This window comes from Spermophilus citellus, assembly GCF_964194105.1.
Source record: "Spermophilus citellus genome assembly, chromosome: 6".
Classification (NCBI taxonomy): domain Eukaryota; kingdom Metazoa; phylum Chordata; class Mammalia; order Rodentia; family Sciuridae; genus Spermophilus; species Spermophilus citellus.
The window spans coordinates 28,428,349-28,455,287 of record NC_138187.1 but is presented as its reverse complement, the minus strand read 5'-3'; the positions used below and the strand labels follow the sequence as shown (position 1 = coordinate 28,455,287).

General features: G+C 53.3%; 1 protein-coding gene and 1 pseudogene across 6 annotated transcripts in view; both read left to right on the top strand.

Annotated features, from left to right (window-relative positions):
* The window catches only part of HIP1 (huntingtin interacting protein 1), a 134,065-nt gene that overhangs the window by 37,187 nt on the left and 69,939 nt on the right, over positions 1-26,939 (top strand). The window contains exon 1 of one of the 5 annotated variants that reach the window (XM_081297380.1): positions 21,900-22,034. The exons of the other annotated variants lie outside the window; for them this stretch is intronic. Coding sequence (XP_081153506.1) covers positions 22,017-22,034 — 18 coding nt within the window. The 5' untranslated portion in view covers positions 21,900-22,016. Of the gene's footprint in view, positions 1-21,899; positions 22,035-26,939 lie in introns of those variants that run through there. 5 annotated transcript variants of the gene reach the window in all.
* On the top strand, positions 373-2,085 carry LOC308652342 (annotated as a pseudogene). Its single transcript has one exon. The product of its transcript is annotated as an uncharacterized misc_RNA (transcript).

The following is a 26,939-nucleotide window of genomic DNA, read 5'->3' as shown; positions in this document are numbered from 1 at the left end:
CCAAGTCCCCTGATAAAGGAGTGATATCCAAAATAGAGAGTTCCTTTTTGTTTTATTTTGGTTTCGTTTTGAGATAAGGCCTTGCTAAATAAGGCTGGCCTCAAACTCATGATCCTCCTGTCTCAGCCTCCCAAATAGCTGAGTGTCACCACACCTAATGAGGATTCCTAAAAATAACAAAAGAGCAATAGATAAGTTAAAAAATGGGCAAAGGATTTTTTTTTTTTTTTTGGTACCAGGGATTGAACCACTGAGGCATTCCACCACTGAGCCACATCCCCAGCCCTGTTTTGTATTTTCTTTAGAGACAGGGTCTCACTGAGGTGCTTAGAACTTTGCCATTGCTGAGGCTGGCTTTGAACTCATGATCCTCCTGCCTCAGCCTCCCAAGCCACCAGGATTATGCGCCACTGAAAATCAAGACTCCAGGGAGATCTGATCACACCCCCTAGGATGGTTACAATCAACAAACAAACAAAAACGTGAAACACTGTTGCCGGTGTAGCGAAGTCGGAACTCTTGGCGCTGTTGGTGGGGATGTAAAGGGACTGCTGCTTTGGGACATGGTGCAGGGTCCCTCAGCCACTCAAGGTCCCATTGCTGGGAATACATGCAGAAGAACTGGAAGCAAGTTTCAAAGAACTCTCTGAGCTCTAATTTTCACGGCAGTGGTGCTCATGGTAGTGAAACATGGAAGTAGCCCAGGCAGCACTAGCCGCTGAGTCAGGTGTGGCAGAATACAGCTACAATGGCAGGGGCGCCACCCAGCCTCGAGAGGGAGACATTGACAGGCTGTAACGCAGCCTCACTGGAGGACGTCATGCTAAGTGAAATACACCAGTCAAAGAGAGTGGTGCCACTTGGGTGAGGTGCTTAGAGTAATTACAGCCGTAGAGAAGAAAGTGCTGGGGTTGTCATGGACTGGGTTACCCTTGAACAGGACGGTTTGGATGGTGGTGAGGTTGCACAGCAATGTGAGCGTCAATATCACTGAACTACACGCTTAAAAAGGGTCAAGATGCAGAGGGCTGGGGTGGGATATGGGGGCGGTGCCTGCTACCGACGTTTAAGTGCCTGTTTCTGCGCGGGAACGCCAAGCTGCTCCAGAGTGAACCGATGGCTCTACGCTAGTCTCAAGGCTTCAGTCTTTCTTTTAGTCAAGATGAGTGATAAACCAGACTTGTCTGAAGTGGAGAAGTTTGACAAATCAAAACCGAAGAAAACTAATACTGAAAAAAAAAAATACTCTTCCCTCAAAGGAAACTATCCAGCAGGAGAAAGAGTGTGTCCAAACATCATAAAATGGGGATCTCCTCCCAAGAGCAAGTTTCAATATTGATGGAGAGTCTTGGTTTTAGTAAACCCATGTATTCGTAGAAATTTTAGGCATCTATGACTTCTCACCTGTACTCTGTGGCTAAGAGGTCAACACTAGTCAATGTTCCCTTAAATTTATTTTTAAACATCTCCTTGGTACATAAATAAATTCCTTAAAAAAAAAGGGGTCAAGATGCTAAATTGTATGTTAGGCATATTTTTACTACAATAAGAAGTAATAGAGCCAGGTGTGGTGGTGCACACCTGTAATCCCAGCAACTTGGGAGGCTGAGGCAGGAGGATGGCAAGTTCAAGGCAACCTCAGGAACTTATTGAGGCCATAAGCAACTTAGCAAGACACTAGGCAACTTAGTGAGACCCTGTCTCCAAATAAAACATACAAAGGGCTGTGGATGTGGCTCAATGGGTAAATGCCCCTGGGTTCAATCCCCAGTACCAAAGAGAAAAAAAAGAAAAAAATATTTAAAAAAATGAATGCCAATACTACAAGTGACTGAACATCAAAACTTGTGAAAGAAGCCCGTCACAAATGGCCACATGTGCTTACTTCCCCTTTATATTTAACACCCAGAATAGGTGAATCCATGGAGGCAGAAGGTACATCAGCAATTGCCAGGGCGTGGGAGGGTGGATAGGGAGTGAACATCTACAGGGGTTCTTTTTAAGATGATGAGAATATCCTGAAATTAGATCGTCATGGTGAATTTTGTTTTGTTTTTGGTACCAGGGATTAAACCCAGGATGCTCAACCACTGAGCCGCATCCCCAGCTCTTTTTTATATTTTATTTAGACACAGGGTCTCACTGAGTTCCTTAGGACCTCACTTAATTGCTGAGGCTGGCTTTGAACTCACAATCCTCCTGCCTCAGCCTCCCAAGCCACTGGGAAGCAATGATGATCTCCGTACAGCCTGTGAGTATACTAAAAACAACTGAAGTATACCTACTGGAATGGTATCTGTTCTATCTTAATTTTTCTGGCTGTTATAGTGGTAGGCTATAGGTGGCCAAGAGCGGAGCTGGGAGCTGGTGGCAGTGGGTGGGTTGGAGGCTGGCCTGAGTGGATAGTGACCAGTAAGGTGGGCAGGCCCCCATCAGGAATTGCGTGGGCAGCCCAGGCTCACAGAAGGGAGACACCTCCCATCCCTGGGGCAGGGAGGGCCAAGGGGATGTGGGAGCGGGGTCAGCATTTTAGAAAATCACCCCGACTCTCAATCTGGTACCAGAAAGTTCATGAGCTTTAATGGGCAGAGGCCGGAGAGCTTTGGATGGCTGTGGGCAAGCTGGCAAGCCGAGACCATGACCTTGGCTCCTGGGAAGACCAGGAGCCTGGCTCCGTAGGAAGGAAGCAGCCATCCTCAAAGCTGAGCAGTGACATCGGTTTTTGAGTTGAAACGTAGGAGGAGTGGAGACACCCGTATCCTTATCCAGGCTCAACAAGCAGTCTGAAGCCGATTTTGGATGTGGAAATGCCTCATTCTGGATTTGGAGTGTCTGCTTTCTTAAATCAAAGTGACCGATCAGTCAGGAACTGGCACTGTATTTTAAAAGCACTGTTAATTTTGAGCTGAGTCTTTGCCCATTGTTATTGAAGGAGCAAAAGGCAAACTTAATACTGTTGAACTCACATGGTTTAATGGCTTCTTAGGAGTTTTTCGTTTGTGGTGGCTTCCTTGGTCTCTACAATGACTTTGTTAAGCAAGTTTTATTGCTCTGGAGTTCCTGTTTGTGTAGGAATGGGAGGCTCAGGAGTTGACACTTTCTATGTGGCTGAACCCAGGTCTCTAAGTCTCCCCTCTTCCCACGACTGCTCCTGAATTCGGCAGAGGACTGGGTGTTCATTCACATTCTCAGGGTATGTTGCCAAGACACCCTTTTCCAGAAAGTCTATTTTTATCGAATGCCTCTCACTTGCCCATTCCAGTGACTGTTTTTTTTTTTTTAATTATATTTTATTTTTTAATTTTATTTTATTTTTTTTTTGAATTTTTAATATTTATTTTTTAGTTCTTGGCGGACACAATATCTTTGTTTGTATGTGGTGCTGAGGATCGAACCCGGGCCGCACGCATGCCAGGCGAGCGTGCTACCGCTTGAGCCACATCCCCAGCCCCCAGTGACTGTTTTAAATAGCATTTTTTCCTGTTAATCATATTAATGTTAATTTTAGAAAAACTACACAAATCATTTTTTTAAAAAATCACCACTCATAACCACTGTTAATGTTTTATTTCATTTATTTCCAGTGTTGGCCTGTAAACACCCCGCCTGTAAGTGTGCACACAGATACACACACACATATTTATAATGTTGTCACGAAACTGTGCTCCTACTCTGTAGCTGGTTCTCGCTGGTGTGATGTTGTGAGAAGTGGTGTCAAGGTGGCAGTTACTTAGCCCCAGAGCCAGAATGCAGCCAGTTAGCTGTGTGCCCTTGTGGGTCACTTGACCTTTCTGTGCCTCAGTGTCCCATGCTGATCCCAGGGGATCTTGTCCCTGGGTTCAGTGGCTGTCTGTGCCTGAAGTGTATCTGCTTTCTCCCCACTGCCCAGTGGGGCCCTTGCCTTCTAAGCATCTTATTTACATCTTCCAGTCCCTGGTCCTGTGACTTCGGTGACATCTGCCCTAACACGGGTCCACCCAGGTGCATCTGCTGGAGAAAACCACCTAGCAGCACCTAGCAGCACGTGTGGGCACCGCCACAGAGTAGCCATCGTTGATAACATTGGAACAATATGCTAGATTAAAGCTCATTCAAAAATATATAAATTGTGTATTTCTGGAACTTTCCATGTACTATTTTCCGACCACCATTAACACAGGTAGTGGATGAGAGGGGGAGGCTTCTGTGTTTCACCCCTTCCTGCTCCAACTCGTGGCTCCTCGTCTTCTGCGTCACAGAGAAAACCCATGTCGTCTGAAGGACCCGGTCTCCCCTGCTTCTGCCACAGACTTTGAGAGCACTTGAGTGTGAACCCGTCCGTTCCCGCCTGCCTGTTAACTCAGAGGGTGTCTCTCCCGAGTGTACCTGCCGCCACCTGGTGTTCTGACCCACTGTCTAGCCCCAGTGGGACCATGGCTGTCCCAATTGCCCGAGTCAGAAAGCTGGGCGTCATTGTGTCCCAGCAACCCTGACTCCCACCACCCGTTCCCTCTGACCAGCTCCTGGCCTTGGCCTTCCCTTCCCCTGCTCAGGGAGGGCCTCTCTCCACTCTGGGCTCCAGCAGCAGCCTCCCCGCAGCCCACCTGCAGCCTTACCACCCTGAGCTCTCCTCTGCACGCTGTCAGAGAGACACCTGAAGCCCAGGCCCAGCCACGTCCCCGCCAGACACCCTGAGCTGCCCTTGGCCCCCTGCATCAGTCACCAGGAGCAGCCAGTGTGCCCGGAAGCTGCCTGCTGGGGAGGGGCACCCAGGGTCTGGGAAAGCTTTCCCCATCGAGGCAGGGACTCTCAACCTGGTCTCCCCACCTGGGGCCCTGTCCTCCACGACTCTGCCTTGTCTGGCCCTGGTCACTCCCTGCTTGGGCCCTGTCCTGGCGATGCCAGCTCCCCCTGCACACACCCCACTCTAAGAACACACCTGCGGCCCCTTCCTTGGGGCAGCGGCCTTCCTGGTGCTCGCTGCCATGCTGAGACGATATTGGAATGACCCGTCGGCCTTCCCGTCTGGAGAGCGAGGCTCCCTCTGGCTCCCTCGGGTCTCCAGCGCCTTCCGGCTGTGCTGAAGCCCTCTTGGTCACTGTGCCGAGGCAGATGACCCTCCAGGCCGTGGGACACTGATGCGTGCGGATTTCCACAGTGGCCTCCGATTGTACCAGGCTTGTGGTGCAGCAGCTCTTCTCTGAGAAGGTGGAGATTTTCCCAGAGGAAGCCGGGTGGCCTGGCGAGTGGGGTGGCGGGTGGGGTGCACTGAGGCTGCAGCCTGCTGGGCTGAGACCTTGCCCTGGCATGATGCCCATTCTCTGCTCAGCCTGTAGCATGCCCACGTGCCCTCTGACCCTTGACCCTTTGCCCATGTACCCTCAACCCCTGAGAGCCTCTTTCCTGCCCTGCTCTTCCTGGGACCCCTCCCTCTGTGCCATCTGGGGACAGGACTTGCTGCTCACACACACCCCCCCCCCAGCCCCCGCCCGCCCTTATCATTGGAAACGCTTTTCCCCACCTTCGTTCCTGGGCATTGCTTTCTTTTGGATCCTCCTTCCTCCCTTTCTTTTGGGCGCCTGTCCACCTCTGGGACTGTCCACCGGGACATCGCTGGCTGCCTTCCTCTTCCTGAGGTGCTGACCTTTTTCAGGATCTGCGGCTCCTGCTCCTCCCAGCCCTCCTGCCCAGTCCCACCTGCCGACCTTGCCCATCTCCCAGAGCTCTGCCTTCCGCATCTTGCTGCCTCCAGAGGAACCTCCTCCATCCCTCCCAAGGGTCAGAGGAGTCATTTCCAGAGAGAAGGCCACCTCTCTGCTCCCTGGTTGCTCAGCGCCGCCTGGGAGACCTGGGGGACCTGGCAGCACTGTTATTGAGTTATTTTTCTCCCTTTCTCCCCAGCTCTCGCCCTTGGGGCAGAACTTGACCTTGAGTAGCCGTGATTCCCATTGGAGGTGTGGGCTCTCCTTGGCCCTTTCCCACCACCACAGTGAGCAGAGCTGGGCATGGGAAGGCTGAGGACCAGGGGGTGGGTGCTTTGTGGTTTTTTGATGGCATCGTTGAGTCCCTTGTCCCTGCTGTTTCGTTTTGATTTGCTTTGTTTGGCAATGGCAGGAGGGAGGGTCCCTTAGGGCTCCTGGAAAGGGCAGGAAGGACGAGCCACATGGCTTTACTCCTCTGTGAGCCCCCGCAGACCTCCTCTTTGTGGTCTGGTGCTGATGGTACACTTGTCACCTGTCCCTGCTCTGAGCCTCTGCAGCATTCTGGTGATGCCGCTCTGATAGTCAGATCTCATCCTGTTCCTGGCCTCGGTCCTAGTTCATTGTGTGACCTTGGGCACATCATTACTTACCTCATTATAGTAATTGCCACACAGTGTGATAAGGATTAAAGACCACAATAGACCTCACAGGTGGGGGTTCCCTCCCATCCTGAGCCGGAAGGAGCTGGAGGAAGGTGCGTGGTAAGCACCCCCCAGGGGACTCTAGGACATCCAGGATTTGGGGGTGAGCCATTAGCAAGATTGCCCACGTGACAGATATAGGGTTCTTTTTGAGCAATCTATAGTTCCAGCCCTGGGGCCAGCCAGGAGCAGGAGGCAGATTGATAGAACTGTCGTCTGTCGGAGACTGCTGCTGTCACACGATGTCTCCACCCAGGAAACTGGCCTGACTCTGGACTCTCTCTGCTTGTGTGGCTTGTGTGGCCCCTTTGACCTTCACATGGTCCTGCCCTAGCCTGCTTTCTGGCTGACTTAGGTTGTAGTGCCGTGTTCCCAGCCCCCTTCCCCCAGGACCTCATCACGTGCACACATGCCAGTCCCCGGACCCAGCTCCCTCCTGCGCCTCCCCCCTTAGAATGTAGCTGCCGGCAGGTTATCCAAGGGTGCTCCAGCCCTGACCTCAGTTCTGGCAGCTTCTCAAGTGGTCTCACAGCTGGCCAGATGTGCCTCCCACCTTCCAGAGTTCTTTCAAAAACGAGGAAGAGGCAGGCCAGCCAGCTCCCAAGACCTTTGGGAGTGACAAGGGTGTAGAGTTTTCTTCCTTTGGGGGAATTTTTTTCTTTCTGTGTTTTAATTGTGTATTTATTTATTTTTGTAGTTCTGGGATGGAACTCAGGTCCTCATGCCTGCTAGGCAAGTGCTCCCTGCTCAGCTGCACCCCAGCCCTCTGCCTGCAGGTTTTGGTCTCCCACATTTTTTTACCTACTGCATAGTACTCCCCAAGTGTTCTGGTTAGTAGTTTCAGCGGTCTGCCATTGCTAGGGTATCTAAGTGATCTTCTCTTTTCCCTTGGAAACAGTGCTTCAGACAATGTCCTTAACCTTGGCTCATGGTGCTCCCATGGGAGCCTTTCCTTAGGTTTGATGCCCAGGGTTCAGACTGTCCTGTTCTTAGACTGTTCCCCCCCATAGGAAAAATGTTTTTATTTATGGCTTCATCATTTTATATCTTACCTAAGAGGGTCTTTTTTAGAATTTTAAGACAGGGTCCTGCTAAGTTGCCCAAGCTGGACTTGAGCTTGGGAATCCTCCTGCCCCAGTTTCCCGAGTAGCTAGGATTACAGGTGCACCACTGCGGCCAGCTCTAAGAAGATCTTTAAACCTTAGGTCTGCGGAAGTTGTAAATGGATTTTTCCTCTATGTTTCTAGTCTTGCTTTCTGTGTTTGGTTCCTAAACTAGCTGGGATACTTCTCCCCCAGGGTGAGAACTTCTCTCCATTGGACTGGAGGCACCTGATCGGTCTGTCTTTCCCCTGCTGGTGAGAAATGCCACCTTTATCACCAGGAGGAGTCCCTTCAGTACCCTGGTTTGTTTTCAGGTTTGCTGTTCTGTCTCACTGACCCATGCGCCTGTGTCTAAGCCACCACTGTCCCGTGTTTCCCTTTTCCTCTGTCTCTTGTTTTTTTTTTTTTTGGTGGAGGGCAGGGATTGAACTCAGGGGCACTGGCCACTGAGCCACACCCCCAGCCCCATTTTGGATTTTATTTGGAGACAGGGTCTCACTGAGCTGCTTAGTGCCTCGATTTTCCTGAGGTTGGCTTTGAACGTGTGATCTCCTATCTCAGCCTCCCAAGCCTCTGGAATTATAGGCTGCACCACCGCGCCCGGCCTATCCCTTGTTTTGGCACTGGGGATTGAATCCAGGGTCTTGTGCACGTGAGGCAAGAGCCCTACTACTGAGCTACACCCACATACAGCTAAGTGGGCCCCCAGCATCTGTCCCCTGTCTGACTTGTTTCATTACCTAAGGTTCTCATTACATTGTGTCATTGTGATGTGAACACACACATACACACACACACATTTTGTCCTTGGTTCCTGGTCTGTGACTCCCTCTCTGAGGCAGGTCTCAGGAACTCTGATCTTCCTTGCCTTTCTGCCCTGAACCTGTCCGTAAGGAAGTCCTGTGATCTCCTCTGGTTGATAGCAGGTCGTAAGACCCTCCTTGTTCCAGAGGTCCTGCCCTCCCCCCTGGAGGGAAGGATGCTGTCTGGAGATGCCAGAAAGAACCAGAATAGACAGGCCCTGCTGGGCTCCCGGCCCCGTCCATTAGTATTAGTGTGGACCTTCGTGTCCAGCCACCGTCCTCTAAGGTCGTCCAGGCAATGGAGTCTCTCGAAACCCAACAGGACTGGGTTTGGAGAGCTTCTGGTTAGCGACTCGCAGAGGTTCCTGGAAGTCAGTCCACCAGGAGAGGGCACAGGGCGCTCTTCCCTCTGGGTGCCTCTTCCTTGTCCTTTGTAATACTTTTTTTTTTTTTTTTTAGAGAGAGAGAGAGAGAGAGAGAGAGAGAGAATTTCAATATTTATTTTTTAGTTGTGGCTTGAGCCACATCCCCAGCCCTGTAATACGTTTTATAATCAGCCAGGAAACAGGGTCCAGAGCTGGGTGAGTCAGTCCAGCTTATTAACAGGACCTGAAATGGGTCTCGCCCCAGACCAGAAGCACAGGCCTGCGTGTGGCATCTGAAGTTGGGGTGTGGTTCAGCCTTGGGGACCAAGGCTGTGGGATCTGGTAGTGTCTCCAAGGGGGTGGCGTCAGGGCCAAACTGGCTTAGGGGACACCTTGCTGATGTCCACTGCTGCGGGCTCGCTCACCGGTGGGGAGAAATCCGCCCACCCTCTGAGGTCGAGTTGATGGTGGAGGCTGAAGAGCAGAGGGAGGACGGACACCTGGTCTCTCCTGGGCACACAGCCATGTATGGGGACTCCATTCCTTTCCATGGCTGAGTCTTGTGCCGCGTGCCCCTGGAGCACGTTCTATTTATCCATTCACCTATCCAAGGACACTTGGTCGGTTCCCATCTAAAAAGGGGACCAAACATTTCCTCTGTGGCTGTGGTGGATGGTGCTGCATGAACGTGGGTTCCCACGTGTCCATTCAAGTCCCTGCTGTCAGTGTTTTGGCGTGGACACCCAGGAGCAGCTTTGCTGGTCCTCTGGTGATCCCATCTGACTTTCAGGAGCCACCAGGCTGTTTCACACAGCCACAGAGGAAATGTTTGGTCCCCTTTTTAGAGAAAGCAGTCCCTGAGACCTGCTCTCACCTGGTTGCATTCACCGCCCCAAATGGCCCTTCCCTGGAGTCAAGCACAGGTCCCGGCCCTTGGTGGTGCAGAGTGGAAGTCAGGTGGGCAGATGGACAAAAAAGCTCCGGACCACTGACCATGGGCAGGACAGCAAGAAGCAATGTAGAGCCATCGAAAGGCCCTGCAGCTGTCACTTTTGACGAATGAGTCAGGCAAGAGACACGAATCCCCTTTCTTAGGCCCCGAGTTAGGTGAATGAGTGGGAAGAGTGGGCTCAAGGCAGGTGGCCAACAGTGGAATCTGCATCTCTCCTGGTGCCTCCCGTGCCCACCGAGCTGCCTTTGCTCCTCGTGGAACATCTTCACCTGTCACTTCCCCAGGGAGCTGCCCCTGGCCCCTGCCCCTGCCCCACCCACCCCAGCCCCCTCTCCGTGCTCCCTGGTGCAGGCCAAGAATGCTGTCTTCACAATCTGAGGCTAACTTGGTTGTCTGTCTCGGGAATCACAGGATGACCCAGTGCCGTGCATACAGTAGACACTTAATAAAGGTTTACTGATGGAACTAGAAGGGAGAGGTCAATAAGTGCTTGTATATGGCGGGGCTTGAAGGGCACAGAAGCAGTCGGGGAGGCAGGCAGGTGTCGGGGAGGAAGGTCGGATTCTAGAGGGATGTGATCACCAGGTGTGTTAGGGTTCCCCAGAGAATGCACAGACAGACAGACAGAGGGAGGGACAGAGAGACAGGGAGAGGGAGGGAGGAGAGGAGACAGAAGGAGGGAGCGAGGGACAAAGACAGATTAGAGTACAGGAATTGGCTCTGTCACTGTGGAGGCTGAGGTCCTACCATCTGCCACTGGCCGGCTGGAGTCCTGGAGGAGCAGGTTTTAAACTCAGTCTGAAGCCTGAGATCCAGGGGAGCCCAGGTTGTAAGTCCCAGTTCAGGGGCAGGAGACGAGGTGTCCCTGCTTGGCAGTCAGGCAGAAACTGGAGGGCCCAGTTCTTCTACTCCCCATCTTTTGTCCCCTTCGGGCCCTCAGCCGTTGGACGATGTCCACCCACACTGGAGAGCAGTCTGCTTTGTGAAGCCCACTCATTCAAATCGGATCCCTCCAGCAGGACCCCACAGACCCAGAAATAATGGTTCACCAAATATCTGGGTACCCCATGGCCCAGTCACGTGGATGGAATTAACAGTCACACCCATATAGGTGATTTCAGAGTCCCCTGACGTCACCAGGTACCTCCTCTGAGCCATGCTGGGGATGTCCATTTGCACTTCCATTTTAACCCCCCTGAGAAATGGGGATTACCTGTTTGTGGGGGAGAGATGGCATCTCTGCTTCCATCCCGTCCACCTGTCCTTGGTGGTGCTGGTTCACAGGAACAACTTTATGTGCTTTCACCTCTCCTCTGCTCTAGGCCTTCTGTGGCTTTCCTCTTCAGAATCTACCCTACCCCAATATATCATTTTATTTATTTATCGCTCGTTTGTTTTGGAGACAGGGTCTTGCTGTGTTGCCTAGACTGGCCTCAAACTCCTGGGCTCAAATGATCCTCCTGCCATAGCCTCCCAAGCACCACAGGTGTGCACCACAGTGCTCAGTATTTTAAATGATTATTAGTGACATTAATAGTTAACATGCATCGTGCTTTAAGAAAAACGTAGCTAATCCTTCTGTAACACTAAGTATACTAAGCAGTGTTCTAAGTATTTTATTTCTTTATTTTTGGTACCAGGGATTGAACCTGGGGCACTTTACCACATCCCAGTCCTTTTTTTTTTTAAATTTTATTTTGAGACAGGATCTCACTAAGTTGCTGAGGCCAGCCTTGATCTTGCCATCCTCCTGCCTCAGCCTCCTGAGCTGCTGGGATTGCAGATGTGCACCCCTGCGCCCAGTCTCAGTACTTGACATATGCTAATCCCTTCAGTCTCAGAGCAGCCCTTAGAGGTAGCTAGTACTACCAGCCCTGTTTTGTAGATGGGGACACAGGCACAGAGAGGTGGAGTGAATTGCCCAAGACCACACAGGGAGTAAGCATTAAAGCCCAGGATCTCTTCTGAGAGTCCAGAGAGCAAGAGCTGGACTTGGGGATTCCAGTTTGCAAGCCGCTCTCTCTCCAGCTCCTGACTCTGCCCTTAGAATCCTGGGAGGTGTATCTTGCATGGAGAGTCCTTGAAGACCCCATCACCCTTCCTGTTCATGCAGACCAGGGGCTCACAGGTGCCCTTGTGCCATTCACCTGCACGAATAGCTGCCTCCTGCTAAAGGGATTTGTATAGAGCCCACATTGTGACTCTTAAAAAGAAATAAGTGGGATGAATGAATAAGCACCTAAAAATAACCCAGGATCAATTTTGAGGGGGAGGAGGCCATGTTTTCCTTTCTCCTCCTTCCACTCCCTCCCTCATCTCCCAGGGCCTGGAAATTGCTGCTGGTTGACAGTTGGCCAGGCGGGCTTCCTGTAAGGCCAGAATAACATGGAATTAGGCTGGCTGCTGCCCACCCCAGGACAGGGATGCTGGCTCTTGGTCACTGCGTGCTGGCTCTTGGTCTCTGAGCCTCTCCTTCCAACCTTTGCTGGGCACACACTTCTGGGACACTTCTTTGCTTCAGAGATAACAGGGTGGCATCAGCCTTGGATTTGTCCTCTTGGGCAGAAGCAGTGGCTGGCAGCGCCCAGGCTGGCCCATCGAGGGTGCCCACAGCTGCTGCTCTCAGGGAGGAGCCGGCTGGGCAGGGCAGGGCAGGGGCTGTGGCAGTCTGGGCCCTGAGGCGAGATTTCCAGGCTTCTGCTGACTCAAGAGTTTGGCCAAGAGGTTCCCATTGGTCTCTGCACCTCTAACAGGCCCCCTGTCCCTGCCAGCCGCCCACAGCCTGCCTGGGAAGGCGTTGGGGACCCAGCAGAGCATTGCTGCCCAGAACCCATCTGCAAAAGTGTCATCCAGGGACCAGGCTGGTTTTCCTGCCATCCTGCAGGATGGTTCTGGATGCACCAGGCGACTCTGAAGAGCCCGGCCACAGGCTCAGAAGGCTCCCCTGACACTGGGCCTTGGGCCATGGGATGGAAAATTCCAGGTGGAAGCCTAGAAATTCCCGAGCAGGAGAGGCGGCCAGGGCGGGGCCAGCTTCCTCACCCCCCCTTTAGCTGTGGGGGCTGGAGCCCAGCTGTGGTTGTTCACTTGTTCCCAGTCCTGGCTGCTTATCATGGTACCCTCGGGGGAGCTTTTAAATCCTGATACCCAGGCTGCCCCCCCCCCCAAGGGTGACAATAGAGTCCCAAGTGACCTGGGCGGAGCCAGCTGGAGAACTCTGCTGGAAAGACAGCCCCGCTCCTCCACCCTTGCTCCACCTTGCTCCTTCACTTCTGATTCTCAAATCCAGACAGTGGCTTGGCTGCGCACAGTAGGTGCTCAGGCAGGGAAGTGGGGTGTCCCTGCCCCACTGTGCTGATGCTCCCTTGGGCCACACGCCAAGGGCTCAAGGCCATGGCAAAGTGCTTTTCCAGGATTTCATTTAAAATGTTCCTTAAAAGCCCTAAAGGGAAGGGATCTGTTTGGAAGTTGTACTTGCGGTCCTGGGGGTGACAGAGACCCCCAGGGCTGAATGACCCCTCCTGGGCCTGCCTGAGTGGTTCCCATCCTGTCCAAGCTTCAGGGTGGCCCTGAAGCTTCTTTCACCTGGAGCATTCGAACAGGCCAGGCCCACTTAGGTGATAAGATCACATCTCTTCCCTGACTGGCCTGGGAGACAGGGCCCCTGTCTGATTGCCCCGGTTTCCTCTTAATGTCCCCACTGCCTCCCAGTGAGGTCAGTTCTGCAGCCCGCCTGGCTCTGTCCCTCCTTCATCCCTGCAGTCTGTCCCTCCTTCATCCCTGCAGTCTGTCCCTCCTTCATCCCTGCAGTGGGTCCCCAGGAAGCCATGGTCTGCACCGCAGCCTGAGTGCCCGAAGCTCCCAGCCTGCCCCTCCAGAGCCTCGCAGGCCCCGTTGCCCACAGCTGGCCCCAAATGCTACTGGCCTGTGGATCTACAGGCTGAGGGGCCCGCAGGGGTCGTCCCCAGCCCCCTGTGCTCCTCAACTCCCAGTGAGGACCTCTCCAGCTGCCCCTATCAGCCTCTGCCCAAACCCCCAAAGCAGAGGCACCCAGTGCCGCTCGCCCCAAGCCTATTCTTGGCTGGCTCATGGTGCACCCACAGGTGGCCTGGGCTGGTTTCTGGCATCTACGATGGAAAGCCTGGGAGGCCAGAGCTCCTGGTTCCTCCCCATGTATTCGTTCCGGGAAATGCTCTTGGCTCATGCCACTCTCAGGCCCGATCATCCCAGGCATGCTTCCCCTGACTGTCCCTAGCTGCTGGCCTCCCCTTCATAGTGCTATCTACCTGCTTTCTGGTGGGACCCTGTGGGATTAAGGTGGTGCCCGTGGCGCCTCCCTGAATGGGTGCCTGGCCAGCTGCCTGCTAGGACCACACAGGCCTGGAGCAGCCCGCACACCCTGGACCTGTGTACCCCAGAACTGGAGTACTTCTGATGCTCTCTGGACTTGAAACTGCCATCTGCCCACTCAGCTGGCCCAAAGTGTGTCCCTCCTCTGAAGGAAAGCACAGTTTCATGATGGCCCAGCAGCTCCCATAGTTTCAGTCCCAAGGCAGCCCCTGGGACTCAGGACTAGGGACAGATTCCTGGACTTGGAGGCCAGCAGATGCTAAAACCAAGGCCACGTTCCCCGGCTTGTGCACACTTTTGTAGGTGATGGGGACACTTGGGGCCTCTGCTCTTCCTCCTGGGAGACTCAACCCTGTCCAGGACCAGGAGGATTTACCTGGAGGCACTTCCTGTAGACTCCTGGGCTGCCGTGTGGGTCTCCCAGAGTGCCCTGGGTCCCCGCTGTGACACAGCGCTTGATCTTTCCTGGCTCTAAGCAGCACATCAGGCCCCTTCTCATTTCTCATTTATGCCGCAGCTCTTGGGGTTCCCCAGGGACAGCTCTGATGTCCCCAGCTGGTGCCCAGAAAGTGCCCCGGCAGACATGTCCCAGCTGATGGCTTTGCTCGCGAAAGGCAGACTATTTGAAAGTGATCAGAGCCCTTGCTGGGCTGAATCCGCACGGGGAAGGCGGCGGTGGACGTGGAGGCGAGGAAGATGCCCAGGAGTAGCCCTGCCTCTGGGAGCCTCTGGGAGTTGCGGCAAGGCCCTCCCTTCTCAGGCTCCTTGTGCACAGCCTCGAGTGTTGCTGGGAGACTGAGGACGGCACAGGCAGAGACTGCTCCCTGGCAGGTGGCACCGCCTATGGTGCAGGGCAGAGCAGGGCACAGGTGTTTACTGGGTGTGATGAAGGCTCAAGGTAGTCGCTGTGCTCCTGCAACTGCGTCTTTTGCACAGGAATTGATCCTGGGTCCTTGACCGCCAAGCCACATCCCCAGCCCTGGCCCCTCCTTTTTTTTTGAGCCGGGGTCACTAGGTTACTTCCAGTCTGGCTAAATTGCTGAGGCTGGCTTCAAACCTGCGATCCTCCTGCCTCAGCCTCCCACACCCCTGTGATTACAGGTGTGCACCGCTGCACCTGGCTGACACTAGGTCTTTACTGAGCACCTGGCCAGGACTTGGAAGTGCTGTGCTCAGTGCTGTCTACGGAGGGTTATGCAGATGACCGCCCAGGTTCCTGATGGGTCCCCTGTGTACACATCAACACAGGTGGGACTGGCCTAGCCAGGAGAGGAGGCTGGTCTGGTCAGCAGGGGCCTGAGGGTTCCTGCAGGCCCAGCACCTTCATTCGGGGTCAGCAGTTTTCCTATACAAGGAGTTTTGCATCTGGAAAGAAAATTACTAGGATTCCATGTAAATCAGGAGTAAGGGAAGGCCTTCCGCTGAGCTCCTTCACCTCTAGCAGGACTGTGGGAGGGGGCACTTGGTGCCCCCTCCCGTTCACTCTTCCTTCTAGCACTTTCTTAACCCTGGGTTCTCCCATCACCTTCTCTCCCTGCCTTTGCTTCACCCCGGTCCCCTTTGGTCATGGGGTCTTCTCTATCTTCCCCAGCATCTCGCTCATTGCTTCCTGCTGCAGCTGCACCATTTTCTTTCTACTTAGTTGGTTTTTAGTCTTTTCTGTTGTTTGGGTACCATGGGTTGAACTCAGGGGCACTTGACCACTGAGCCCCGTCCCCAGCCCTATTTTGTATTTATTTAGAGCCAGGGGTCTCCCTGAGTTGCTTAGGGCCTCACTGTTGCTGAGGCTGGCCTTGAACTCTCGATCCTCCTGCCTCAGCCACAGCGACCGGCTGTTTTTAGTCTTTTCAATTTGTCCTTCAGATGGAGTCTCACAATGTTGCCCAGGATGGTCTCAGACTCCTGGGCTCAAGCCATCCTCCGGCTTCCGCTTCATGAGTAGCTGCGGCTGCAGGTGTGGGCCACCGTGCTGGCTCCTGGGGCTCCTGGGGCTCCCAGGGTCGGGATTTGGGATACCTGTGGCAATGCCAAGTGTGGATGTGTCTGGTGTTTAATGAAATCTGTGTTCAAACCACTGAAGGGAAGTCGACCCCAGGCCCGTCACCACGGGCCATGAGGTGGAGCCTGTGGTACCAGGAGCAGAAGATCAGGATGGGCCTCGCCTGTGCCCCTCCCTGGCCTTTCCACCTGCCTCAGTTTACCCTCTCCCAGGGCTGCTTCGCCTTGCTGTGGGACCTGGTGTCCAAGAACTCAGGGTCTCACCCTGTGCTGCTCCTTTTGGTCTTAGTGTGTGTGTGAGCACCCGTGTGGGTGGCCCAGCCAGGAGGAGAGTTCCTGCTGGTCACTAAGGGGTCACCAAGGGGACCAAGAGGCCAGCCAGCTGGCCCTACATTCGAATCAGGGGTTCCCTGTACCCAACTGAGGGAATTCATGCAAATTAGGTAGGGAAAGGAGGGGAGGTGCCAACCTGCAGGGGCTCACGGGATCTCACAAGTGTTTAGAGTGAAGAAGGTCAACCCATAAATAACAGTCCACACAATGCCACAGTCTCATGCCCGCTGCCCCTCAGGAGGGCATGTGAACCCAGAGTGGGGCCAGAGCTGGGCTCTGGAATAAGCTGCCTGTATTTCACTCTGGTTCACTGCTTATTAGCTGTGGGGCCCCTGCACAAGTCACTGAACCCCTCTGGGCCCCCGTTTCCTAATCTGTAAAGGAGAGGTGACAACAGCAACTCTTGCTCCATAGGGTGTTGTGGGGACTGAGACAGTTCTGGTGGAGCTCGTCATAGGGCTCGCCACCTGATATGCTGGTATGAGCTCCGTCAGTGTTATCAGTTGCTGTTCTAGTCACAGTTACCCAGTGCCCTCTCCCCTGAATCCACCTTCCCCTTGCTAGGGGGCACTGCATCCAGTGTTCAGATGTATCCCCTAAGACTGGGAGCTCCTGCATTTCCTGAAGGGTTTCTTTTTCTCTTTTCCTTTTTTAACTTTAAAGTGTAACTATGCTCCCAGAAAGAGAGGAGTCACAGGGAAAGTCTTTTGACATTGAAAAAGCCACCCAAGGCAAGGCCAAGCCGGATACTCCACTGGATAGCTCCACCAGGATCACCACTCAGTCATCTGATTTTGTTACTGTAACAGACTACCTGAAGCTGAGTAACTTTGTAAAGTAAAAAGGTTGTCCAGCTTATATTTTTTAAAATTTGTTTTAATTAGTTACACATACAGTAGAGTGCATGTATGCACTTTGATATATCATAGGTAGATCGGCCATAATTTCTCATTTTTCTGAGTGTACATGTTGCAGAATCATATTGCTCATGCAGTCACACATATACATACAGTAGCTCATAGTTTTGGAGGCTGAAAGTCCAGACTGGGTGGCCCCAGTGGTTCATCCTCTGGTACAGAGTTAATGACGGATGGCAGCATGGCCGGAAGAGGAGAGAAATGACACAAGACAGGGAGCCAGCACAAGGGGCAGACTCCCTGCTTTTATAACAATCCTCTCCCGCAAGCTAACCAGGGGGCCCCAGGAGAATTTCCAAGACAGTGTCCTCTTGACCTCTCATGAGGTCAGCACCACCATATCAACAACCAAGGCCCCAGCGCACCAACCCTCAGGGGACAAACCGTATCTGAGCCAATGCACAGGCCACATTGGGACCTCCCTCACCCTGCCAAGGTCCTGCTGGTAGGATTCCCCACAGGGAGAGGATTTGGAACCACCCAGCCAAGTGACCATCTGCCAGTGTCTTTTGCAGCTCTGCTCGGCATGGTCAGTGGCTCTGGGTCCTCTTTCCCCCACATAAAACCTGCTCATTTACTGTCTTTAAATCAAAATGACTAGTTACCTCCATTTTTTTTGTCCTTTTTTTCTTATGATTTCAGATTTTTAAAAACATTACCTAGAACTTTTTGATAACTAGCACTTAGTAGATCAAGGGACCTGTATGTGCAGCTAGGCTTCCTGATGCACAGGGAATTCTCACGTCTACCTGGGAGGTCTAACATTTATTAGCCTGTTTTTCATGCAAGAAAACTGAAATTCAGAGGTCGAGGAACTTAACCATATCTACAAAGTAATGGAGCCAGAATTCAACTTGAGATCTGACTCCAGGCTCCTATTTTCTTTTAATAACGACTGTTATTATGCAAGTGACATTTTATCATAGTTCCTTATAAAAATTAAAACATTGTAGGCAAAGTGAGAGACCCTCTGGCCGCCTTCCCTACGCCCAGGCTTTAGTATACATTTGTTGTTGAATATTTTTACAGTCCTTATGTGCCTTGGAATAATAGCCCTGCTTCTGCCTGGCCTGATTTTTTTTTTTAAGGGTCTAATGAGATAATGAATGAAAAGTCACTTTGTAAACATGACTGTCCTGTACCAGGTTATTTTTAGTAGCAGCAGAGTAACTTACATAATTACAGCCCTTTTGTAGAGAGTATTGTCTCATTTAAACCTTGTTACTGGTAATTACTGAAACTTAATTCCTTTGAAGTACAGTACTTTGTAATATGGCCCTACTCAAGTGGTCATCCAGGGTCATCGTGTGGTATTTGTAAGGCCAGGCAACAGAATCCTGGTCACCAGTAGGTGTCAGCCTCCACCAGGGCACGGCCACTCATCTTCTGGATGTCAAGGAACTGGGAGCCTCCTGGGTCTTTTCTGTACTTTCTAGTTGATGTCAACTGAGGATGGGTGACGTGGACATGGCTGGAGGGAGCCCTGGAGCTGGGCCGAGTGCGCGGCATGCAAAGGCCAAGCCTGAGTTTGCTCAGAGGTGAGCAGGGAGCCCAGGCCTCAAACCGTCCCATCACAGGGAGATGCAAGCTGTGCCCAGGGGTGGTCCCTGGTGGGAAGGGACTCCCTGGTACTTGGCTGTGTCAGGATCTGAGATGGGTCCTGAAGGATGAGAAAGAATCTACCAAGATGAGGACCTGAGAATGGCTTCCAGGATCATCCTGTGCAGTTTTATGGAGTGGGAATGGTGAGAGGACAGAAGAAGGTAGTTGGGAGTGGAGGCAGAGGAGGCCATAGTGTTGAGGACCAAATAAACCACAAAAGGGATTAGGCTATTGAGCAATTGCATTGAAACGTGGAGAATGAATTAGACAGGAAGAGACTAGAGGCCCGGAGGCCCGGAGGCTGTCGCTGAATCTTAGCCAGGGCAGGAGCATCCACTCTGGGAGCAGACATACTTTGGAAGCTATTTGCAAGTAAACCAGTTAGCAGGGGGATGTCAGTGGGGAAATTAGGGCTGACTTAGAAGTTTCTAGCTTGAGAAGCTAAATGAAGGTAGAAATGTTAGTTGACACAGAAAACACAGGAGGAAGAGAAATTTATCCATGGACTTGAGTCTGTGTGGGCCTATGGGGCTGGACCTCGCAGGAGATGTCCTGCAGTGGCATGGCAGCAGCTGGCAGGACTCTGGGTTCTGGACCCGCTGTCTCCTCTTTCTGCCTGTTCAATTTATTCGAAAGAGGCCCTGGGGCAGGGCGGCTCAAGCCTCAGTGATCTTGCCTGTACGCCAGGAGCACCCAGGCGCTCTGTGCTCACTCACCAGAGCTGCTGGCAGGACTCCCTCTGCATGGAGCAAGGGAGCATGCTGGCCTGCCCTTCTGTGTCACATGGGCAGCTTAGAGGGCATCCCCCAGGTGGGCATCTGTCTGGAGCATTCACTGACCTTTGAGCAGCGAATCTATTTCCTGAGGCTGCTAAAACAAACTTGCCTGCAAACCCAGCTGCTAAGACAAGAGAATTATTTTCTATCAGTTCTGGAGGCCAGAAGCCCCAAACCAGTGTCACTGGGCTGCATTCAATGCAGCAGATGCCACATTCTCTCCAGAGGCCCCAGGTGGGATGCCTTATCTCCTCTGAATTTGGGTGGCTGCAGGCACTCTGTGGCTTATGGCCACATCACTCTGTCTCTGTGACACACTGCCTGTATTTAGAATTACACAGATAATCTTGGGATTCTTAACATATTTGCAGTCTAACATATAAAGCAGCATGTACAGGTGCCTGTGATTGGGTCCTCTTATCTTTGGGGGCCATTATTCAACCTCCTACAGGTAGGGCTTGGGAGGGTACTTTCTGTAAAGCAGAAAGGGCGCCACTGACCCAACATTTCCCTTGAACGTCACTGCCCACTTGCACCATTTTAGGCATGAGAATTTTTTTTTTTTTTTTTTTTGGCCAGGCAAGGTGCCAAGATGACATGGGAACCTTGATCTCTTGATCAACCCCAGGCCTAAGCGTTTTTTATAAAGATAAAACATAGCCACGCATATCCACATATCATATGGCAAACCCATGTAACACAGCAGCAGATAATCCCATACTCATTTGCAAGTGGGCTGACAGCGGTGGGTTCACAGAGCCAGGGTGTCCCATGGCGGTGGCTCTGGAAGGTGAGGAAGCGGGACGTTCTCTTCTCTTGGCCCCCACTGCATCTGGGTCCCTCCCCACTTAGGGCCTGATCACTTGGCTCTGGGGGGGGGGCACATGTGTCTCACCAGAAGAGACCAGAACAGCCCACCCGACTTGGCTGGCTGGGGCACAGCACATGTAGGGCCAGGCTGGCCAGGGGCAGCCCTAGGGTGGGGGCAGAAACAGTGAATCAGGCTGCAGCCCAGATTTGGGATTAGATAGAGACCTGGGCCCAGAGATCCCCTGCCTGAAGCCGAGGGACCCTTGTCTAGCCTCCAGACAGAGCCATAAAATGAAAATTGCCATCACCACAAAAGCCCCTGACATTCCTGTCCCCACTTCTGCACTCAGATAGCATCATGGTGGCCTCACATGCCCCAGGAGGCAGGAGAACCATCTCAATTTCATAGATTAGGACTCAGATCAGAAGGGGAGGGGGCCACTATCAGCCCAGCAGGCCCCCTGGATGGGGGATGGGGGATGGGGGTGGTCACCTGTTCATTTGAAAGAATCTTAAAACCTGGAGGCTCCAACTGCAGAGCTGCTCCTGCCAGGTGTGTGAGCTGCAGCAGGTCACTCCTTCCCTGGGCCTCAGTTTCCTCCCTGTGTAAAGCAGTCGGTCTCAGTGGACTCCGAGGATCCTGTGTCTCTCCTACATCTGATTTTGGATGGGAGCCTTATTGAAATTACAGGTTTGGATGGTGAAGCTACTTCTGGGGATCTTTCTCCAAATGAGCATTTGCCAGGAGCCCTTTTCTGGCCACCAGCTGCAGTCTCCTGCAGACCGGAGGGCTGGCCTCACGTTTCTCTAAGGAGCGGAATTCCGGCTGAGCTCAGAGCAGACATCATTCAAAAACCCGGGAGCCAATTTTCCCCACTCCAGGCAGGGCAGGCTGCAGCTCCCTTGGTGGGAAGGAGGGCCATTAGAGCCCTCCCGGGGATACCTGTGCCACTTCCTTCTCTTTGACCATCTGTTTGGAGACCCCAGACTCATTTGGGAGGCCCCTGGAGATTAGCCGCAGGAGGCAAACAACTGGCTCTGAATTCCCTCTTTGTCCGAGGAAACGAAGTGGGGAGGGGCGGAGGGGACCCCCTGCCCCCGCTGGAATGTCTGCTCCGGCGCCCCCACCGCTCCCCCGTCGCCTCCCCCGCGCACTTCCTGACTCCCACTGATCCCCCCACCACCGCACGCGCGCGCGCACACACGCGCACTCACACAACACTCGCTCTTCCCGGCGGGCAGGCGGCCTCCCTCCCTGGCTCGCCAGTCCCAGCGCCCGGGCTCTGGTGGAAGCGACCTTTTGTCATTCAAATCACACCCTCGCTGAGCGCCCGGAATCGGGCTGGGGAGCCCCCGCGCGCCTGGCCGCGCACCCCGGGGCTCAGCCGCGGGGCCGCGCCTCCCCCGCCCGGCGCGCGCGGCGGCTCGCGCTCGGCCCCCTCCCCGCCTCCCCGCCCGCCCCGCCCCGCGTCCTCGGGTCCTGCCGCGGTGTCGCCGCCGCGCGCCGCGGGGCCCCTGCCGGCCGCCCTGCCCGCATCATGGCACCTCCGGGGTCGCAGTAGCCGGGAGCGGCGTTTGGGGGACGCAGGCGCTCCAGGGGCGGGGGGCACCCTGCAGCCTCGGTCATGGATGTGAGCAAGATGGTAAGTGAGAGCGGGGCTCGTCCCGGCCTCCCCGCCCCCACCGGCTCGTGCCCCTCTGCCCCTCCCCGTCGGCGAGATCCATTGAAAGTTTCTGGATTGTTGATCCTGCCTGCTGGCCCCGACTCCGGGCGTGCCGGAGAGGGAGCCTGGCCAGGACGCGGAGGCGGCTGGCCCGCCGGGATGGCTCCCGGTTTCCCGCCGCGCTGCTGCCAGGGCTGCCCGGGAGAGCAGACTCCCCAGAGAGGGCGGGGGTTCGCCTCCCAGATTAGGAAGCCTGCGGGGTGGAGAGGGCATGACTGGGGACTCGTCCAGTCCCCTCCAGATCCCCTACCCGCTGGCCCTCTTGAGATCTGCAGGAAGGTTTTTGGGGCTGAGCCAGTGGCCAGGGAGGCACAGGTGGCCCTGGGAGGACTGAGGGGAAGTGAGGCTTCGGCCAAAGTGAGGAGACAGGAATGGAATCCTGGCATAGAAGGTGGAGGTACTCGATAGGCCACTTGAGAGCCCCAGCTTCAGTGGCCTGGGGAGCAGCAGCCCCTCTGCCCAATCAGCATCTACCTCCCAGTTCCTTTAGAGGTGGGCTTGGGGAGGGGGTCTGTGTCCTGCCCTGGAGCACCCTCCCTCTTTTATCCCAAACACTGGGAGCTGAAGGGGGCTTTTCATTGATTGAGACAGAGATACATCCCACAGGAGGAGCTGGGTGTGATTTGGGGGATCTGAAGGAGCAGGGTCTCCTGAAGCACCCAAAGGCCTGGACACTGCAGATTTCCCAAGGATCTCCATTCTCGCCACTCTGAATGGAGACTAGAGGGTGCCTGTGAGGTCACTGCCACCCTGGATGGCTTTAGATCAGAGCACCCACGTCCAAGCCGTGCAACCTTAAGCGCCTGTGTGTCAGGCTGGAGGAGCACCCTATGGTGGACCATGCTCCCAGGAGGGCTGTGGGGCATCAGGAGGAACCAGCTTGCCATGCGCCTGGGAGGGGATGCTGGGGAGGGGCCTTGGTCTGCCTGTAGCTTAGGAGTGAGAAGGAAATGAAATTTGGGGCTAGTTGACCCCAGCAGATGCCCTTTGGGGACAACCGTCCTCTTAGAGAAAGCAGGGGCATTCTTGGTCCTGCCTAGTTCTTGGCAGTCTTATCTTGGATAGGGGACAGTGGGATGGGCAGGTGACAGATAAGAGTGGTCTCTTCTTCTGGCAGATCAGTCTCAAACTGATGGGGCGGTGCTCCGGAATGAGGGCCAGGTGAATGTCCTCCTGGGCTTCTCTCTGTCTTTGTATGAGGAGACACCTGTCCATTGGCAGCTCCCTCTCAAAATAATCTTTCCTCCAGGTGAACGGGTGGCAATGTGGAAAACCAAGCGGTTCCTGGCCCTTTCCTACAGGTGTCTGAGCAAATACCAGAGTCACCTGTCTGGGCTTGGTTGGGGACGCAGTGGCTGCTGTACCAGATGGCCCCAGAGCTTCCTTTTGGCTTGGTACTCAGGATCCCTCGAAGTCCGGCCTGCCAGGACCGGCTTCCCCTCCTCTCTCTGTATCCCTTGTTAATCCACAGTCTGTATTTGATTCCTAGTATTTCTATATCAAGCGCTAGGTGGAGGACAGACGCCAATCAGAAGGCCAAAACTCCGAGGGCCATGGGGGTCTGAGATTGGACTGTGGAGGTTGGATGGAGAACAGGATCAGGCCAGCTCTGGGAAGCCCAGTGGAATTGGCTCTGGAGGAGTAATGACGGGCGTGGCCTGGGGGACAGTTGCTGGAAGAGGAGTGGACAGAGCCACTGGGTGAGACCACACCCACCTGGCAGAGATAACTTTGAGATCAAGAAATATCTAAATGGTTGGTTGGGGTTAGGCCACGAAAGCCTCCAGTGCCGGCCCAGAATGCTTGGACCCTGGCCTGTAGGCACTGGATAACCTCCGGGGAATTCTGAGCCAGGAGAGGTACATTTATTGTTTCTTTCCCTTTTCAGCTTAGAGTCCAAACAAAAGTGATATTAGATTCTCATTAATCATTGAACAGCTAGGTGCCCAGCCCCGAAACCATTGTCCTCAGCTCTTTGTGAAGAGCACAGACCCTGGGGTATGTAGCAAGAGAACCTTCCCCACCTGGGGCATCAGTGCCTGCTTCCTGTCCTGAAGAAGGCCTGTGGGACTGTCCTTTCTGACCATTGGGTCCACATCTCTGATTTGAAGGCCTTGCTTAGGGGTCCTTTGGCTCCAGGGTTGACCCCAAACCCAGCATTGCAGTCATATCCTTGACAGCCCACATCAGCCTGAGGGTTTGTCCTGTTTGTCACTGAAGGAGAAAAGGCAGATTACAGTTCACCCGACTCCCTGTGTGACCTGCAGCCAGTGTCTTACCTAGCCTCTTAGCCTCTTCATACTGTAGTGTCCCAGCGAAGCCTGCAGATGATTCTTGTGAGGCAGGGGACCTGGAGCAGGGACTCCTCCATTCAGAGTAGTTATTCTGACAGTGATGGCTTCCGAAGTCCCACCTGGCCCTGAGGTGACTGATTCTCCCACAGCCTCTAATTTGCTGATTGGCCTGAAGAGCTCAGCCTAGGCTGCGCTTCTCCTGACTGCACAAGACCGAGTCTCCCAGGTCTAGTGATCTTTTTAAATGTGGGTACAGATGACTGGAGACGGCGGATTCACTGACTGCTATGGCTGATCAATGTTTGATGCCATCAGATACTTGCCCTTGGGAGAGCCCATTAACCCACCCTCAGGAATACAGAGCAGCTGCCCCCTTGGGACTGATGATGGAGCCTGCCTTCCCTGTACTCAGAGAAGGCACCGGACCACAATTGGGGAATGGCGTCAATGCCATCAACCTTTACAAAAGAACGTACAGTTTACAGAACACTTCATATTTGCATCTATAGCACTTTACAGGGCACCACACTTGTCCTCACCACAGCTCAGAAAAGATCCGAGCTCAGAAGAGTTTAGCCTGGGTCCTGTGTGCCAAGGGCAGAGCTGGGTCTTGTACCCAGTTCTCCTGATAACCAAACATACACCAGGTGAAGAAATAAATAGAAGGTAAAGGAAGAAAAGATAAAAGTGGGACCTCTCTAATCTCAGAAGATGAGCTGGGGATGGTGGCCTTTGGCCTCTGGGTCCTCTAGGGACCCAGAGGGTGGGTGGGGTGAGTATCTGTCTGTATGTGGTCTATGCACCTCAAATCATCTATAGCTATTTTTTTAAAACTTTGAGTTTCTTTATGAATCTCGTTGTCTCATCCTCAGATGTGAGACTCCTGACTCACCCAGCGGGAGATGGGAGGGACACAGAAAAGGTGATTCAGATATTCTGAGTAAAGGATGATGATAGTGGTGGGCACGAAGGACTTCTGGTCCACCCACTGTCCCTGCTTATGCATGTGTATTTGCTGGGTTGGAGGAGAGATGTGAGAAGCTGAATGGCCAGCTGGAGAGGTCCCGATGCAGGACAATGCCAGGGACTCTGGAGCAGCCCACACTGGCCAAGAGCTGCATGGAGAGGAGGCTGCCTTCCCGTCCAGGGTGTGAGCTGAGTAATTAGTTGAAGCAGTACAAACTCAGATGTATGCCTTCATAAGAAGGTAAGCATAGTCCCTCAGACTGGATTGGGTTGTATATCCAGGTGTACCCAGAAAGCCCCAGGAGGCCTTGCAAACATGCTTTTTTCCTGAGGTCAGTTTTGTAATTTTTTCATGCTGCTGCAACAAAATAACCAAGACTAGGTAATTTATAAAGAACTGGAGTTGATTTCTTGCAGTTCTGGAGACTGGTGAAGTCCAAGATCAGGGTGTCGGCAGGTTCAGTGTCTGGTGAGGGCTGCTCTCTGCTTCCAAGATGGCACCTTCCTGCTGTGTGCTCCGGAGGGGAGGAATGGCAGAGGGGCGGAAGGGCAAGAGGGTGCCCCCCCACCTGTAGCTCTTTTTATTTTTTTTTATATTTATTTTTTTTAGTTGTAGGTGGCACAATACCTTTATTTTATTTATTTATTTTTATGTGGTGCTGAGGATTAAACCCAGGGCCTTGCACGTGCTAGGCGGGTGCTCTGCCGCTGTGCCACAACCCCAGCCCCACCTGTAGCCCTTTTTAAACAGTGCTGATTTTGTTTGTGAGGGCAGAGCCCTAGGACTTAATCCTGTTGCATTGGGGACTGAGTTTAATGTTGAATGTAAATGTTGAGGAGATGAAAACACTTAAATCATAGCAGTTGGAGTCTAAAGAAAATTTGTAGCCTTTCACCTAGAGAATGTCCAGAGGAGGGTGAGGACAGTGTCCAGAGGAGGGTGAGGACAGTGTCACCCTCGAAACATATAGTGCTTAAGCATGAGGAAGAGAAGGCCATACTGCCACCATACCCAGCTACTGCTATGTTTTCTCGTCATCGTCTTTGACTTGCTGAGGACTGTTGGGAGGAAGAGGTTGTGGGAGCTCCAGGTGGCCCCACAAGGTGGGATTTGTTGGGGATCAGCGGGGATTTCTACATTCCTCTGGTAGAATGAACTCCCTGACCAAGGAGAGACCCTCTCCAGCCAACTTGAGCTGCTTGGGGACCCTGGAGGAGGACAGCAATCCCAGCCTCCACTTCCTTGCACCTGGAGACTTTGGCTCAGCACACGGGCTTGGGAGCAGTTTCTAGAGACCTGTGGGTTCCATGGCTGAGGTCTAGTGTGGCTGGTAAAGGAGAATTTGGCCTCATGTGCGAAGGCAGCAGTTCCAGAGAAGCGAGTCCCAGTGTCCTGGCTGTATCATGTTTTCGGAACACAGCCAGCATCACAATCAGGGGCTTGGCCAGAGTTGTAGATGACATTGGTGTCAACCAGGTTCCAGTGGAGAAGGAAGGAGATTCATTATTTATCTCCTTTAAGGATGCTTAGGAAAAATACTTTTATTAACCATATGACACCTAT